Source organism: Poecilia reticulata, linkage group LG11 (assembly GCF_000633615.1).
Source record: "Poecilia reticulata strain Guanapo linkage group LG11, Guppy_female_1.0+MT, whole genome shotgun sequence".
NCBI classification, from domain to species: domain Eukaryota; kingdom Metazoa; phylum Chordata; class Actinopteri; order Cyprinodontiformes; family Poeciliidae; genus Poecilia; species Poecilia reticulata.
Window position 1 is genome coordinate 22,101,138 of NC_024341.1, and position 17,157 is coordinate 22,118,294.

A 17,157-nucleotide genomic window follows, 5' to 3' on the forward strand; every position below is an offset into this window, starting at 1 on the left:
ATATATATAATTATATATATAAAATTATCTTTGTTAAACCTTTGTTAAAAATGCCCATATTGATAATTCAGACTTGACCTGAGTTAATGTGATGTGACAGGAGGTTGTGAAGTGAAGAAGTTGAAGCTGAACTAAGAATTGAGTCCATTAATCCATTTCTGAATGTTGACCGATAGAAATAACCAAAGCTTCAGAGTTCATCTCACCCTGTTTATAGTGTGGGCTGAAATACGGGTAGATCTCATTTCTGAATGAACACTCAGTGAAAGAGTAAATATGGGACCGAGTTGTCGCATTGTAAAAAGAGACCAAACCTTCCTCGTAGTCCACAAACACCCCCACCTTATTGGGTTTTCCTTCGAGGAAAAGACAGGTGGGTGGTGCTGTCATGGCGGCGTAGTTCTCCGCTTCATAATGTACCAGAACCCAGTAACCCTTATCTGGGCTCAGCGTCAGTTTCCCTTTACGGTCGGCGCTGCCTCTGGCTACACCTAGATCCCATCCGGTCTTGTTGTTGACCTCCACCTCCCAGTAAGCCTTCCCAGCTGTCAAGCTGTTGAGTCCCATGACGCTACCCAACACGTCGAATCTCTTTGGTGAATCAGCAACTTCCTGGTTTTCTCCTCCATCTCGTACTTCCTTTCCATCAGGTGAAAGTACCAGACGTCGGTGTGCGGTCTTTGGGTCCAGCTTTATGTCCACTGTTGAAACATTAGAAATAAGTTCATGATTTAAACCATAGCTTTATCGTGGGAAACATTAAGCTGGGTATATAACACACCTGTGAACTTTTCGAGTCTCTTCAGTTCTGTAAACAAGAGGACATGTTTTACTGAACAGTACTCTAACAGTTTCCACTTTCACCAACAAAAAGACACCTCTTACCAGTGGTGACCAGCTTCTCCAGCTCTTGCTGAATATCTTTAATCATAGCTGTTGTGGTTCCTCTCACGGAACCAAATGCCAGTGAAGTGTCAAGTTTTACATCAGTCCAGTTTTTCATATCATCCTGGATGGAAATTGACGGGTACCTCTGTAGAGAGTTGGAAGAAAACATACAAAGGAAACACAATCAAGATGAAAATGACTGTGTTGTCAATCACACTAATTCTCAAAAGCAAAGTTTCCAGACACTAGACCTGTAGGAAATGGATGTGATCCTCAAGTGCAGATATGTTGTCCAGTTCAGCGATCATCGTCTCAAGTCTGTTGATTTCAGCTTCCAATTCGTCTTTGAGTTCTTTCGCTTCTTTTTCAAGCACATGCCTCCTGTCTTGGAGCGGTTTCACTACTTTTGCATTGGCTGCCTCCACTATGGCAATCACAGCAGTGAACACTGCCTCAATGTCCCACCACTCAAGCTGCTCCTGAAAGTTAGTATAACCAGTCAATACTTTGTGATACGTGGTATTGAAGACGAATACTCTTTGCAAAAGCCAATTCTACCTCGACTTGAAAACCCTGAAGATTCTAAAGATGCAGCAAAAAATAGTTTCAAGCAGTCAGAGCTTTGGACATTAAGTCATAAATTTGAGTCCAAGTTGAAGATTTGTGTCATTTCATAGAAGGTGCTCTCAGGCTCTCAGGCACATGGAGCAAACTGATTTGCAGATTACCTAAGTATCACACCAGGCTTGTTTCTGTCACTCTGTTTCTATTCCAAACGCAGTGACATTCTGCTAAAGTATTCTGCTGAAGTTGAAAAAACACAATTTAGCAATAGTGATGTTTCCATTACGAGACGCACTTAAAATCACACATTAATGAATTTGACGTGACAAGTCATTAAAAAACAGGCCGCGTCATCATCCTCATACCACTTCCTGTTGTCATCTTCTTATTTTCTGCCTGTAGTAACATCCGGTTGTTGATCACATGACTTGTATGGTGCAAAAAAAAAAGTGTTTCCATGACAGTTTGCACAATACAAAAACACTTGAGTTTTTTTTAATTGGCGTATTTCATTTAAGAGAATTAATTCCAATTTGCACAATTTTTAAATCAATGGAAACACAACTAGTGGCTCTGTAATTGCATATTTTAATGACCTGGTGTGATTGGGTGTCTCAGCAAGGATCCCAAACGTTGGCCTGTTTTGAGGCACATGTACCTTGCAACTCTTCAGAGCCTTGTTGATCTCCACCATCTTTGTTTTTCTCATCATGACTCTTTGTTGTAATGTCGTCTTGGTCCACTCAAGTTCAGCCTACAGGTACAGAGAGAGAACATTTTCAAAGATTAACATTTCTTTTCTTTCATAACAAATAAGACTAACAGAATCAGGAAGTTATGGTACCTTCTTGTTTTGGCATTCCTCTTCTGTCGAGACAACTTCCTCTTGACCTCCTTCGATACATCGAACACAGATGCACTTCTGCTGCTTCCTGCTGTACAGCTCCAGTGAGTGTCCATGAGTCAGGCAGGCCCTTGCATCCAAGTTCTTCACCGGTTCCACCAGCTTGTGGCCCTTCAATCTTTTAGCTGAATAATGATTCTCCAAGTGGGGCGCACAATATGAGGTGAGACACACCAGGCAGGACTTCTCAGCCTTCAGCTTTGGTTCGGTGCAGATATCACAAGCAACTTCCCCGGCCGTGGGATACTCAAGGCTTTTTGTGCTCTTCATCTTTTGAGTTATATCTTTCAGCATAATATTGACATTAGGGATTTTCTCTCGATTCTTTGGGCAACGAACATGTATAGTTTAAACTGACCAGATGTAACGTTCTAGGCTCGTTCTGCAGGAGTCGCAAGTGTTGTGGTAGAGTTGTCCTTCAGAGGTGGACACCATGTCTGTTTAAAAAAAGGTTGCATAGTTAAAATAAAAAGTCTGTTCACCTTTTGGAATCGAATAGAAAGTTTCATCAGAAAACAATTGTTTCATCGATAATTCATTGAGTTTTGGAGAATTGCATACTTCACCAGTGTGCAGCTCTCCAAAATCCAACAAGCAATTACTAAAAGAGCATCAAGTTGCCTCAGTTCAAAAGTGAACATTAATACCTTGGCTTTTCTTTCCTTGCCACAAAATGTTTTTTGAGAAAGGAATAATAATAGGAGTACTCACACTTAAGGTATTAAGTGTGAGTAATTCTTTTTACATTATCAAATCATCTGATCTTTTATGTGCAGGATCAGTTGTGTATGTGATTTTTATTTTTTTATCAAACTTCTAAATTCACTTTTTAAATCCAAAACAGTCATTTCCTAAAAATAACAATTCTATGTATCTTAAACTAGAATCCTAAACCTCATGACAGTTTATTATGTTAAACCTGTCATGGTGGTAAACCTGTTGTGTGAATTGCCCTTGATGGAGAGAGAACAATCATAGGGTTACTAGTTCATGACTGAGAAGAATTGCCCAACTACTGACATGCTGCCTTGCACTGTAAAATCAACACTCACTGCTAAAAATGTGGGACAGAGTATCAGTGTTAATCATATCCTTACAAGAAGCAAACACAACAGACTGATATGTGCGTAAATACTGCAGATCCAAAGACTTTTACCTTTTGGATGCAACTTTTGGACTTCCTCCATGCGTGGGTCTCATTTCTGATCAAAAGTCCAGCCGGTGACTTTTATTGAGAGAGCAAGGCTGGTACAAAAATAAATACTAAAATTATCTGTTTGCACATGGTGGGGCGTGTTGCATGTTGAGCCACAGATAAGACTCTGTGGGAGGAACTGATGGGCTCCAGAATGAGGGTTCATGTTTACAGAGTGTGTGCTGATTAATAGTGACACCTGTTTGACTTTAAAACTAGTTGTAAAGCTTCATTAATCATGTTCAAGCCAAAAAAAGAAGGTGAAACACCTATATTGACAAAAACAGCATCAAAGTTACATTTTTTATTTCTCACTGAGCTATACAGCTTAATCACAGCATTCAATCCAAGTTTGTCACTTTAATAACACTTTTTGTTTTTAAATACCTGAGTCTTTCGTTTTAAGTAGGTGTTGACAGCATTAAAGATAATTAAAGTTTAAAAAAAGGAATATCATGAGCATGGCTAAAGAAGTGCTAGGCTAAAAATTTGAAATATTCCTTAAAACAATATTTTTTTTTTAGATTGTTTACTTGTTCTGCTGGGTAATTAACTTCTTGCAAATATTTTTGAATTTTAATGGAAATAGTCATAAAAATTACAAAATAAGTGTGGAAAAAAAAAAACTCCAGATATGTTTATGTGCTACGATTAGCACAGAAAGCTAAAAGTAGTCATAGGCCTCTGCACCGTTGTTGTAATGTCTTTAAAAAACAAACTAAGTAAATCGTAGGTTTTTTTTTCATCCCAAACCGTGTCTTTGTAAAACATCAGTGTGGATCAAATATTAGTTGTACTGCACACTGATCAGATCTGGATGTAAGAGTTATCCAACTGCTTTTCAAAGTGACTGACAATCACGCCATCATACTGTATTTGATTTCATTGCATTTTTAAACAGTGCTAGACAGCTTGGACATGTTGCACCTGGCCAATGACTGCACACATTTTTCTAAAAACCCCAAACAATAAACATTTCTTCCTTATTTCCTGTGCAAATGTACTAATAAATGAGAATTCCCATGACTGCTACTGATCTGGGTAAATGCACCTCAGACCACAGAATAAAACATTAACTTTGTTTTCTTGCTTTGGCTTTGTGTAAGGCAAGCCACACTTAGAATATGACCAAGAATTGCCCGTGTTTCTAAAATTTAACAGAATTTGCAGGAATTCTGTTGTCAGCTGGACCTGCACTGCTGTGTGTTTCTTCTTTTTCATCACTTTGAATTTCTGTTTGCTTGGCCTATCAGTCAATGCAGTAGTTTCTATCAGGGGCAAGACTTTGGGTAGAGTCTTGCTTATCTCCTTTAATAACAAAATAAAATAAAACAAACATATTTCATCTGAAATGCATCTCACCAATATCAATACATTTTAATATTTAAGTTTCGTTTATCATCAGACAGTAAAGAAACCAAAATTCAACAAAAAAACAAATTTCAACAGGGAATCTGAAACTAATGTATCGATCTTACCACACTAGTGTCGATCTGATTCTGATACTGACTTGGTATCGATATTATCAATATTTTGGGTGAGCCGCCCACCTCTACTGTAAAAACACAATGTTTTAAATCAAACCGAAAAGCAGGAAGTTGCTTTGAGTGATTTTACTTTTCTCAGCGATTACAATCTGTCATTTGAACCATATAACTTGCATAATATCACAATCAAGTTTCAGCAAATGTTATATAAAGCTGTACTGAATCTGTTAGTTTTATAAATTTTTATTTTGAATATTTTTCAGATTAAAAAAGCTTAGTTACAAAAAAAACAAAAGTACATCCAATTACTTTCAGTGGTTTACATACAAGAGCTAACAATGGTTTGTGTTGAGTAGGAAAGGATGAAAGTAGGCATGGTTTAGCATAAGCTAGTTACCATCTGGCTGTGTGTCCTGATTTAAAAATTGTTTTACTAGCTTAGCCGGTTTTATTGAAAACTTGAAACATGTAAGTGGTTTTGAGTGTAAAGGCAAACATTTCTTGCTTAATTTGACAAAAACAAAAGTCCCCATTAATTTCTTTGTGGCAGTTTATCATGATTTTTTTCCCCCAGCTGAACAAATCCAAGTTTTGAAATCACGAACATCCACTGGGATGGTTAAACACAAATGGAAGCCAAACGCTTTCATTCTTCATCAAATTCAAAGTAATTTTCAGTAGAAATAACCAGAGCCTCAGAGTTCATCTCTTCCTGTTTCACATGTGGACTGAAATACGGGTGGAGCTCGTCTTTGAACAAACACTCTGTGAACGAGTAGATGTGAGACTTCGCTGTTACATCGTAAAAAGAGACCAAACATTCCTCGTAGTCCACAAACACCCCGACCTTATCGGGTTTCCCCTTAAGGGAAACACGGGTGGGTGGTGCTGTCATGGCGGCGTAGTTCTCCGCTTCATAATGTACCAGAACCCAGTAACCTTCATCTGGGCTCAGCGTCAGTTTCCCTTTACGGTTGGCGCTGCCTCTGGCTACCCCTAGATCCCATCCGGTCTTGTTGTTGACCTCCACCTCCCAGTAAGCCTTCTCAGAAGTCAAGCTGTTGAGTCCCATGACGCTACCCAACTCATCAAATCTCTTCAGTGAATCAGCCACTTCCTGGTTTTCTCCTCCATCTCGTACTTCCTTTCCATCAGGTGAAAGTACCAGACGTCGGTGTGCGGTCTTTGGGTCCAGCTTTATGTCCACTGTTGAGATCCAATTGAAAATATGTTATGAGCTCAGTAGTTGCATTTCCATTACAAATGTGCACAAAACTTTAACATTTAAAACCCTCCTGTTGTCCTCGGGTCAAAATGACCGAGATTTGTATGTGTTTTTCCTATACACAGAAAATGAGGACAACAGGGTAAAAAAAATAAAATAAAATTCACAACTGTGGTGTTTCCACTTATTTATAAACACAATTATAAATAAGTTTGTTCAAACAATAAGTCATTAAAAACTTCCTCCAACTATTTCCTGACATCTTCTTCATGGTTTTTGCCAGTGGCAACTTCTGGTCATTGATTTGACTTTTGTGATGCCATTGCAGTTTTGCAAAATAAGCACATTTCACAAAACTGTTTTGAAATTACCATGTTTCCATTAAGTAAATTTATTTTCCAATTGTCAAATCATGCAATTAAACAGTCAATGGAAACGCAGATATTGTCATTATTTCCGAGACACTTTTAGAGAAAAAAAAAAAATCTCAAACATGTTAGACGTACCTGAAAATGTTGGAAGTCTTTTGAGTTCTGCAAAGAGGAAAACAAGTTTTTCATCAACGTTAGCAATTTTTGTTATTATTACTGTCCCATCATAAAGTCAACTCTTACCAATAGCATCTAGCTTCTCCAGCTCCTGCTGAATTTGTTTTACCATCGTTGTTGTAGTTTCTCTCATGGAGCCAAAAGACAGGGTGGTGTCAAGTTCAACATCCGTCCAGTCAGTAATGTTATCCTGATCTGACAGAGATGGGTATCTCTGGATAGACGCACATAAAAAAAACAGATTTTTAACATGAATCATTGATAATGACTTCGCAAACCAGTTTAGAATCTAAAGTGATTTTCCTCTGACCTGTAAGAAAAGTATGTGATCTTCAAGTGATGAGATGTCGTCTAGTTCTGAGATCGTTTTCTCAATTTTGTTGATTTCCTCTTCCAGTTTATCGTTCAGGTCTTTTGCTTCTGTTTCCATCACCTCCCTTCTGCTCTCTAGTGGCTTGAGAGCTTTCTTCTGGGCCGTCTCCACAATGGCAATCAGCGCTGTGAAAACTGCTTCGATATCCCACCACTCGTTTTCAATCAGGTCCTGGAAACGAGAAAAATGATTTTAAAAGCTGCTTTTAACTCATCTTTTTTCACTATTATCTGCCAGTGCTTTTCTATGGCATTTGTTGCTTTTAGTAAATACTGTTCCAGGGTTGCAATTTCTACGTATCTGGGGTCTCATTTATAAAACGCTGCGTAGGATCGATAGCAAAATGTACTTATGCACAAGGATAAAAGTGGTGTTCACCAAAACATGGTTGAATGTGGGCGTGCATTCAGAGGGCAGACCATGACAGAACCTTGCGCGCAAACATTGAGGTGAAGCTGTGATTTATAAAGGGGAAGTTGCTTTCTACTGAGGATGTGCATGGTTTTGCAAAAATCTCAATTTTTCTTTTTTTCTTTCGGCATATGGCATTCGTTGACTTTTTGAGCAAAATGAATAACTTTGGCCTTTATGAAAACCTTTGGGTTTTCCTCAGACCTGCTTTGTCTACATCTAATACAAAATTAGCCAAAATGTTTTATTTAGTATTTAGGCTAATGATAAATCTCAGTATGTTCCGACTGAGTGGTAAACTTAAATAAATGTGACACAGTCTAAAATAAAGCTAATTCTGTTTGACATTTCAGCTGTGGAGAAGAGTTAGTAGTAGATCCTTGATTGAAGATTCCTACTCAAGCAGGTTTGACCTTGGTGCTGGTCCTTCAGTTTTAGCCGACAGACTCGTATGATTGGATGATCCGTCCAGGATCAAACACGTTGGCTCCTCTACCTACCTTGCAATCCCTTAGAGCTTTGTTTATCTCATTCATCTTCATCTTTCTTATTTCAATTCTGTCTTCTAAGTCTTTCTTGGTGTTCTCAAGTTCAGTCTGTAAAAGACAACAAGCAGGCATAATTTAAACATTTCAACCTACATTTGCTACAGTTTAGCTACTGTTCAACAGTAGCTTGTGTCTCTTAAACTTTCTTTAGCAAACCAATGAAAGATTTAAAAAAGTAAAAGGTAACTGATGAATGAATCTGGAAGCTTAGATCACCTTCTTCTTGAGCCATTCCTCTTCTGTGGAGACGACTTCATCCTGACCTCCTTCCATACATCGAACACAGATGCTCCTCTGCTGATTCCTGCTGTACAGCTCAAGCGGGCGTCCGTGGACTAGGCAGGCCCTTTCATCCAAGTTCTCCAACGGTTCCACCAGCTTGTGGCCCCTCAGCCTTGGAGTCGAATGGTTCTCCAAGTGGTCAGGGCAATACGAGGCGAGACACACAAGGCAGGACTTGGCCGCCTTCTGTTTCGGCTCCCTGCAGACGTCACAGGGAACCTCCCCCGGCGCCCCAGAACTCCTGTTGCTAATCGTGTTTTTCATCTGCGTGGCGATGTCTCTTAGCACAATGCTAACGTCTGGAGATTTGTTGAGATGTTTTTTGCAAAGCGGACACATGTCGTTCACCCGATATGGAGAGATGCTGAGCTCTAGGCACGTCCTGCAGAAAGAGTGACCACAAGGCGTCGTGACCGGATTGGAAAATATGTCCATGCAGATGGAGCAGGTTAGATTCTTCTCCAGCGTGGCGTCACTGGTTGGGACAGCGACGGCGGCCATGTCTGCTTAAAGAAAACATCTCTTAAATTAAATCTTCCTAACATTTAAAATCTTTTTAAATTACATTTTTGTTTTTGCTCATGAAAAACTATCTCAGATATTTACAGAAAAGATTAGCTACTAAAGTTAGGAGGGATCCAAGAGCAGTATATTGGTGTAACAGTTTATTAAATGACGATATGTAAAACTCATACTTTTTATATCTCGGTATAACAAAATTTTCATCACAGAAAAACCTAAATATGGTCTTGTTTTAAATGAGAAAATGTTTAATAGTAAAACAACACCTTGGGGGATGTTTAAGTGCCGTCTGGAACGATGGTTCTCAAACCTTACACAAAATAAAAATGGTCTTGAAGTCTTGGTTAAGCGTATGGTCACTTTTAACGAGTCGGTTAAAAAGTGGTGCAATGACAACACAGACTGCAACAACAACCAGCTTATTGGTCAACAGTGGTGGGCACACTTCAGCTAATGCACTAGTTTTTTTCTTTGTTATTTCTAAGTCTTGCCACACACGCTCAAGGTTTCACTCTGGACTTTGACTAGACCATTTTAACACATTAGTATATTTAGATTTAACAATTTCATTGCAGCTCTGGATGTATGTTTAGAGTGGTAGTAATAATACAAGAAAGGGAACTTCCAATCCTGTTTTGTGTGTTGCTGCTGAAGAAAATCATTCCCACAGTATGACACTGCCACCACCGAGTTCAGGGAAAGTTTTCTTCCAATATGTTTCAGTGTCCTCAATAAAGCTCTATGGAAAAGTGGGTTAGGGTTAGAAAATGTATAGAAAATTTCATTTATAATGTGACAAAATGTAGAAAAATCCAACTGGTGTGTAAATCTAATTTTTCATGTTATTCTTTTCAGCAGTTTGATTAATAAACTGACTTGTCTGAAATGTTTACTAACCAAGATTGAATTGGAATACATGCAGTTAGATTAGATTGGGTTTTATTAACTGTACATTTCTGTATACACACTATACAAACTGCATTGAATTTCTCCTGTATTAAAGCTTTCATATTTTAAATCATTAATAATTACCAACGTGCTGCATGAAAGCACTGAGAGCAGACGGCAGCCTGAAAAGCTGTGGAACTGTCAGTAAGTGTAAACAAATGAGGTTCAAAGGTCACTGATAGACAGACTGTGCTGTTGTACAACTTTTTATGATATTTCGTGCACTTAGCTTGTGATGTATGCTCAGCTGTCTGTTAGCACATAGAGGACATGTTGTTATGCACGGGTGGGTGTTACAGTTCAGAAAATGAACTGTTCCTGGACTCTATTTTATATTTGAAATTCACAATTCATTTTTTTTTACTTTGTTTAGGAGACAAATTACTTAATTTTCAACAAATTACAAAAAAGTGTTACAATTTGCCATTACTTCGTACAAGCCGATGAAAGTGACTGTCTAAATTAACACACTTCAAGCTCTCATGTGTGTCACTGTATGGTTTTACAGTGACACACTGTAAAACCAGAGTGTTTGTCACTCCCATTGTTAAATCATAAAACCGAGTTATAAAAGCATGCAGAATTTTCTGCTTTAAATCAAAATCATCCCCACAGTATGACACTGGTTTATGGTTTATGACGAAAAATATTGCATTTTGAGCAGAAATTTACCTTCAGGTTGTGGAGCGTTCCCTCTGCTCACAGGTTCCTTTGCCTACTAACACCTAGTGAGTGTGTGTGTCCTTCCCTGTGGACTTCCTCCCTGTGTTAAGTTTCATTTCTGATCAGAAGTACAAACAGGCACCTCCTTTATTCACAGGAGGGAGGCTGGCACTCAGCAACATCATTTATTTGCATGTGGCTGGGGCGTGTTGGATGTTGTGCAACAGATCAAATCCCTTCATTTGCCCAGAGGTTTTTCACTGGATGTAGAAGGAAGTTTTATGTTTTGAAGTCGTCTCTGTTGTTCAGTGTGAATGAAGCTTGTTTGACTGGAAAACCCAAAGAGTTCAGAGTGTTTGTAAAGTTTCATCTTTCATTTCTGTTCCAAAAGAGAAAAAGGGAGGGGAGAAAAGCTATTGTTTGTGTGTTTTCTATGGGACCTCTTATTGTTTCAGTCATGTGTTGGTCTAATTTTTGAAAGAATAAAAAATGCACATAAACATATACAAATGTACCACAAATAAATACACTCCCAATATCTACATTGCTGGAAAACAGACAACTGATTGCAAAAATGTTACCATTTAAAACTAACTAGAACTGTTCTATGTGGCCCCAAACTATATTTGCGTATTGAAATGGTGACATTCATTTACATACAGCAATGTTCAGCAGATCAGGTGAAAGTGACTGAAGGAACCAGCACTTTTAGCGTAAGGTAATGGTACAACCAGTCAACATGTTGATCCAGTAGCCATAAAGCATGACTGAAACACTTCTCAATAAATGCAAAAATGTATGACAGTCAACCTCACAGATAATACACAATACACATTGTGCTCACATTGTTCTTGCAAGGCTTAGGCAAAAAATATAACAACCTCTTAATAGTTGTTATAGCAACATTTACAATGTGTATAACTTGCTTCTGTGCTAATAGTGGAGCTAATCTTTAATTTACCCCATTAACATTTTTAACTTTTACAGATAAATTCTAAAGAACTAATTTACTTGGCATCTTTACGGACTTTCAGTTGAATAAAGTTCAACATCTGTGTTGAAGTTTTGGCTATTGACTGTTAACAGAATTGTGTAGTGACTAGTTACATTTACACAAGTAATGTTTTACAATGCTTAAAAATCTAAATCAGCATATAAATACCAGCAATTAAATACAAAGCAGAATAGCAGATATAGTACCATGATATAAAAAATTGTGTACATACAAATCCAAGTTTTAAAATCACTCCCATCCACTAGAATGGTGTGGCAAAGGTCTATTATGACTTGAACAAACAAGAATGATTGACGAAGGCCGGAGATCATTTCAGTGAATTTATTGTGCTTTTCTTCAGGTGAACAAAGAGGAGAAGTGCAGAATATATACAAAGGACATCCAAGGCAGGTTAAAAACAGACAACCAGCAGTACCTTCAGTGCAAAAGTCCATCACCTTCAGTGTGACTAATCAGGAGTCCAACCACAGACTGACTCCCTCTGGCCCAAAGCCCTGCTTTTAAAGCCACAGGCTCCGCCCACAGAAAGACCAAACAAGCAGAAACAACTAATCAATTACTTCTAACTCAAGTAAACTCTTAAAATCTACAAGGTAGTAATAAATAATAATAAAGAGGGGGGGAAAAAAAAGAAAAAATATAAATAAATAAACTTGAGATCAGAAATACAATGGACCTACCAAGCTCCGCCCAGAAACGCCCTCTAAAATCCCACGTGACTGCATGTCTCACAAACAAAGCCTCACAGTGCTTAGATTCTATGTAGACATGGCGTCTTTCATTTTGACTGACTCTCTGCAGAGTATTTCTGAGTCGATTAGTGTAGCATTTCTGCCAGATTTTCAAAAAATATCAGCCACGACCATGGACAGGGGAACCAACAAGTTCATGTCATCTTTTTTGGACGACATCAAGGTGTTTGAGCCACGCGATGCCTCCAACATTATCCGCGTCAGAGCGAAAAGCTACCGGTCGTTGAGGAAAACAGCAGATCCTCACACCCTCAGCATAAATATAGCTGTGGACAAGATCACTGATGGCTAATGTTCTTGCAAGGCTGGGTAAGTCGGCCATTCATGGTTTTGAGGGTTTCTTTTGAAATCACTGATTTCTGTTGTTGGCAAATGTTTGAGCGTGCCTAGGCCTGATACACGGTACTCGGAGGCTAACACGATTAGCGTGGCTAACACGATTACAGTTTAGTAAAAAGTCTTTTCAGGTAAAATAAAATCTTCAATGTATGTCAAGTACGGTATTCATTGCATATTGATCTGTTCAGCTAACGTAAGACTAACAGTCAGGCTTCAAGGTGTAGAAGTTGTATCGGTACTGCCATTATGCTGTACTTGGCTAAAAGGTTTTCATAATGAATGTGTTTATTATTGACACAAAGAAAGCAAAGCAATAATACTTAAACCAGCGCACACTCCTTTGTTCTTATTGATCCTACGAAGGTTGAGCTGCAAATGCGGTCGAGCTTCAAATGCGGTCGTGCACAAGCTTTGATCCAAGCAAGGCTTTCCATTTCAGATTTTGGATATCTGTGAATTTTAGTTCCACAAATACGATCAGGATACCTGACATCGCCTGTACAGATACCCCACTGACGGTGGAGAACCATTCTTTTTCGAGTCCTGACGCAAAAACTTTCTGCTGTCTGCTAGTCCACAATGTACATTAGCATGAGTTTACTACTGTAGCTTGTGTTTGTGAGACAGTCACGCATGTGGTAGCTGCGCTGTGATGTAAAATGGGCATTAGCCAATGATATGCGGCCCCTGTGGTAAGGACCATACACAATTTAATAGAAAACACTCAATACGTTCTGATGACATCACTACGTCATCATGCGACTCCATCCTGGCGCCATAATCCAGAAACGGCCCTGCTTGAAAATAGAACCAGGAAAATGTTTGAAGCTGAAAACAAGTTAGGATGGATATGATAACTGAAGCAGGGACACCGCGTGTGCACCCACAATGAACCGCGTCAGTTTGAGCTACAACAAAGTGTAAGTTAGCGGTTATGTATATGTTTGTGTGTATGTGTGTGAGGGCGTGCTCGCATGCTGACACGGACTGTATAACTAAGTCACAGCTCGTGACGACTCCTCCGTCACAAATGGTTAAACACAAATGGAAACCAAACACTTTCATTCTTCATCAAATTCAAAGTAATTTCCTGTAGAAATAACCAGAGCCTCAGAGTTAATCTCTTTCTGTTTCACATGTGGGCTGAAATACGGGTGGAGCTCATCTTTGAACAAACACTCTGTGAACGAGTAGATGTGAGACTTCGCTGTTACATCGTAGAAGGACAAGAGACCTTCCTCGTAGTCCACAAACACCCCGACCTTATTGGGTTTCCCTTCAAAGGAAACACGGGTGGGTGGTGCTGTCATGGCGGCGTAGTTCTCCGCTTCATAATGTACCAGAACCCAGTAACCGTTATCTGGGCTCATTAACAGTTGCCCTCTACGGTTGGCGCTGCCTCTGGCTACGCCTAGATCCCATCCGGTCTTGTTGTTGACCTCCACCTCCCAGTAAGCCTTCCCAGTAGTCAAGCTGTTGAGTCCCAGGACGCTACCCAACACATCGAATCTTTTTGGTGAATCAGCAACTTCATGGTTTTCTCCTCCATCTCGTACTTCCTTTCCATCAGGTGAAAGTACAAGGCATTGGTGTGCTGTCTCTGGGTCCAGCTTTACGTTCACTGTTGAGATCCAATTGAAAATATGTTATAAGCTCACATTACAAATGCGCACAAAACTTTAATATTCTATTAATGTAAAACAAAAAGCACAATTTAAGTGTGGTGTTTCCATTAAATAAGAAGCACAATTAAAATCACATGTGAATAAGTCTGTTCACACAATAAGTCATTAAAGACTTCCTCCAACTACTTCCTGTCGACTTCTTCTTCAGTGTTTTTGCCAGTGGTAAATTACAGTCGTTGATCTCAATTGTGTGATACCAAAAAAAACAAGGTGTTTCCATTGCAATTTTGTAATATAAGCCAATTTTATGACTAAAGAAACACCTTATCTTAGTGCCAAAACCTTTTTATCGACAAACATTTTTGTCTGAAATTGGCGTGTTTCAATTAAGCAAATTTATTTTCAAAATGTCATATCATGCAATTAAACAGTCAATGGAAACGCAGATATTGTCATTATTTTTGAAACACCTTTAGAGAAAAAAATCTCAAACATGTTATACGTACCTGAAAATGTTGGAAGTCTTTTGAGCTCTGCAAAGAGGAAAAAAAGTTTTTCATCAACGTTAGCAATTTTTGTTATTATTACTGTCCCATCATAAAGTCAACTCTTACCAATAGCATCCAGCTTCTTCAGCTCCTGCTGAATTTGTTTGACCATCATTGTTGTAGTTTCTCTCATGGAGCCAAAAGACAGGGTGGTGTCAAGTTCAACACCTGTCCAGTCAGTCATGTCATCCTGATCTGACAGAGATTGGTATCTCTGAACAAACACAAAAAAAAATAAAAATTTTTAACATGAATCATTGATAATGACTTTGCAAACCAGTTTACAATCTAAAGTGATTTTCCTCTGACCTGTAAGAAAAGTATGTGATCTTCAAGTGATGAGATGTCGTCTAGTTCTGAGATCGTTTTCTCAATTTTGTTGATTTCGTCTTCCAGTTTATCGTTCAGGTCTTTTGCTTCTGTTTCCATCACCTCCCTTCTGCTCTCTAGTGGCTTGAGAGCTTTCTTCTGGGCTGCCTCCACAATGGCAATCAGAGCTGTGAAAACCGCTTCGATATCCCACCACTCGTTATCAATCAGGTCCTGGAAACGAGAAAAATGATTTTAAAAGCTGCTTTTAATTAATCATTTTTGACTCAATATTATATATTGTGTGCCATATGATGTGTGGCATTATATCATATCCCAGTTGCACCATCATCTACAAAGCTTTTCTTTGGCATTCATTGCTTTTAGTAAATAATATTCCAGCGATGCATTTTCATTTATAAAACAGCAAAATGTACGCACGCCCAAAAACCCAAATGGCGCACTGCAAAAAAAAGGTTGAATGTGGGCGTGCAGAGGGTAGAACGTGGCAGAACCTTGTGTGCAAACATTGAAGTGAAGCTGTGATTTATAAAGAAATAAATTGCTATCTAGTGAGCATGGTCATGGTTTTATAAATCTCAATTTTAAATTTTCTTGGCATACGCAATTTGTTGGGTTTTTGAGCAAAATGAATAATTTTGGCCTAAACTGTATGTAAACCTCTGGTTTCTTTTTAGTTGATAGACTCGTATGATTGGATGATCCGTCCAGGATCAAACACGTTGGCTCCTCTACCTACCTTGCAATCCCTTAGAGCTTTGTTTATCTCATCCATCTTCATCTTTCTTATTTCAATTCTGACTTCTAAGTCTTTCTTTGTGTTCTCAAGTTCAGTCTGTAAAAGACAACAAGCAGGCATAAGTTAAACGTTTCAGCCTTTATTTGCTACAACTTAGCTACTGTTCAACAGTAGCTTGTGTCTCTTAAACTTTCTTTAGCAAACAATGAAAGATTTAAAAAAGTAAAAGGTTACTGATGAATGAATCTGGAAGCTTAGATCACCTTCTTCTTGAGCCATTCCTCTTCTGTGGAGACGACTTCATTCTGACCTCCTTCCATACATCGAACACAGATGCTCCTCTGCTGATTCCTGCTGTACAGCTCAAGCGGACGTCCGTGGACTAGGCAGGCCCTTTCATCCAAGTTCTCCACCGGTTCCACTAGCTTGTGGCCCCTCAGCCTTGGAGTCGAATGGTTCTCCAAGTGGTCAGGGCAATACGAGGCGAGACACACAAGGCAGGACTTGGCCGCCTTCTGCTTCGGCTCCCTGCAGACGTCACAGGGAACCTCCCCCGGCGCCCCAGAACTCCTGTTGCTAATCATGGAGTCACTGGTTGGGACATAGGTGGCGGCCATGTCTGCTTATAGAATCTCAGTTAAGTTAAAGCTTCCTGACATTTAAAATCTTTTTAAATTACATTTTTGTTTTTGCTAATGAAAAACTACCTCATATCTACAGAAGAGTTTAGCTGCAAAAGTTGGGGAAAATGTATAGGAACAGTATCTTGGTAAAGCAGTTTCTCGTTATGAAAAAATTATGAGATGTAAAACTAGCATTTTTGCTAGCTTTGAAAATCTTTAGCAAACTTAGCTTCCCCTAAATTACTTTTTATGGTAGGTGTGCAATACCTAATTTAACCCTTTTCAGGACTTAGTGCTTTAGAATGAGTCATATTGAATGTCATGTTGTTGTGGTGTTTTATCTTTTGTGTAATTAATGTTTATGATTATAAGATTTAGTTATAATAAATCTTATATAAGATTTAATATTGTTTTTTATAATATTGTTTTTGTTGTTTATCTTTTACAACATTTCAAAAATGCTGATGGTTTCTGTTTACTATTTTGGGTATTTTCGTTAATTTCTGAAAAAGACTCCAAACTTTCATATTCAAACCCAAACTTTGGAAGCTACTGGTGTAGAAGAATCAGAGTGAGAAGGAGAGAGATCTTTATGTCTTTTTCATAATATTTTACAAGAATGTATTTC

The 17,157-nt window shown here is 38.6% G+C and overlaps 3 protein-coding genes across 3 annotated transcripts; all 3 read right to left on the minus strand.

Annotated features, from left to right (window-relative positions):
* Positions 1-34: 34 nt before the first annotated feature.
* LOC103472747 (E3 ubiquitin-protein ligase TRIM38-like) lies at positions 35-3,588 on the minus strand. Its single transcript, XM_008422576.2, has 7 exons — positions 3,513-3,588; positions 2,297-2,793; positions 2,111-2,206; positions 1,140-1,367; positions 886-1,033; positions 782-808; positions 35-701 (listed from the first exon to the last, which is right to left on the minus strand). The coding sequence occupies exons 2-7, from the start codon at positions 2,648-2,650 to the stop codon at positions 148-150; spliced, it is 1,407 nt and encodes a 468-aa protein (XP_008420798.1). The 5' UTR covers positions 2,651-2,793; positions 3,513-3,588; the 3' UTR covers positions 35-147.
* Positions 3,589-5,617: 2,029 nt separating this feature from the next.
* LOC103472775 (E3 ubiquitin-protein ligase TRIM21-like) lies at positions 5,618-10,643 on the minus strand. The gene is made up of 7 exons (XM_017307341.1): positions 10,568-10,643; positions 8,360-8,928; positions 8,096-8,191; positions 7,122-7,355; positions 6,878-7,025; positions 6,770-6,796; positions 5,618-6,244 (listed from the first exon to the last, which is right to left on the minus strand). Exons 2-7 carry the CDS (start codon positions 8,924-8,926, stop codon positions 5,685-5,687), a joined length of 1,632 nt encoding a protein of 543 aa, XP_017162830.1. The 5' UTR covers positions 8,927-8,928; positions 10,568-10,643; the 3' UTR covers positions 5,618-5,684.
* A 2,700-nt stretch (positions 10,644-13,343) lies between these two features.
* Positions 13,344-16,523, minus strand: LOC103472776 (E3 ubiquitin-protein ligase TRIM21-like). Its single transcript, XM_008422610.2, has 6 exons — positions 16,170-16,523; positions 15,907-16,002; positions 15,147-15,380; positions 14,904-15,051; positions 14,796-14,822; positions 13,344-14,285 (listed from the first exon to the last, which is right to left on the minus strand). Exons 1-6 carry the CDS (start codon positions 16,521-16,523, stop codon positions 13,726-13,728), a joined length of 1,419 nt encoding a protein of 472 aa, XP_008420832.1. The 3' UTR covers positions 13,344-13,725.
* Positions 16,524-17,157: the final 634 nt, after the last annotated feature.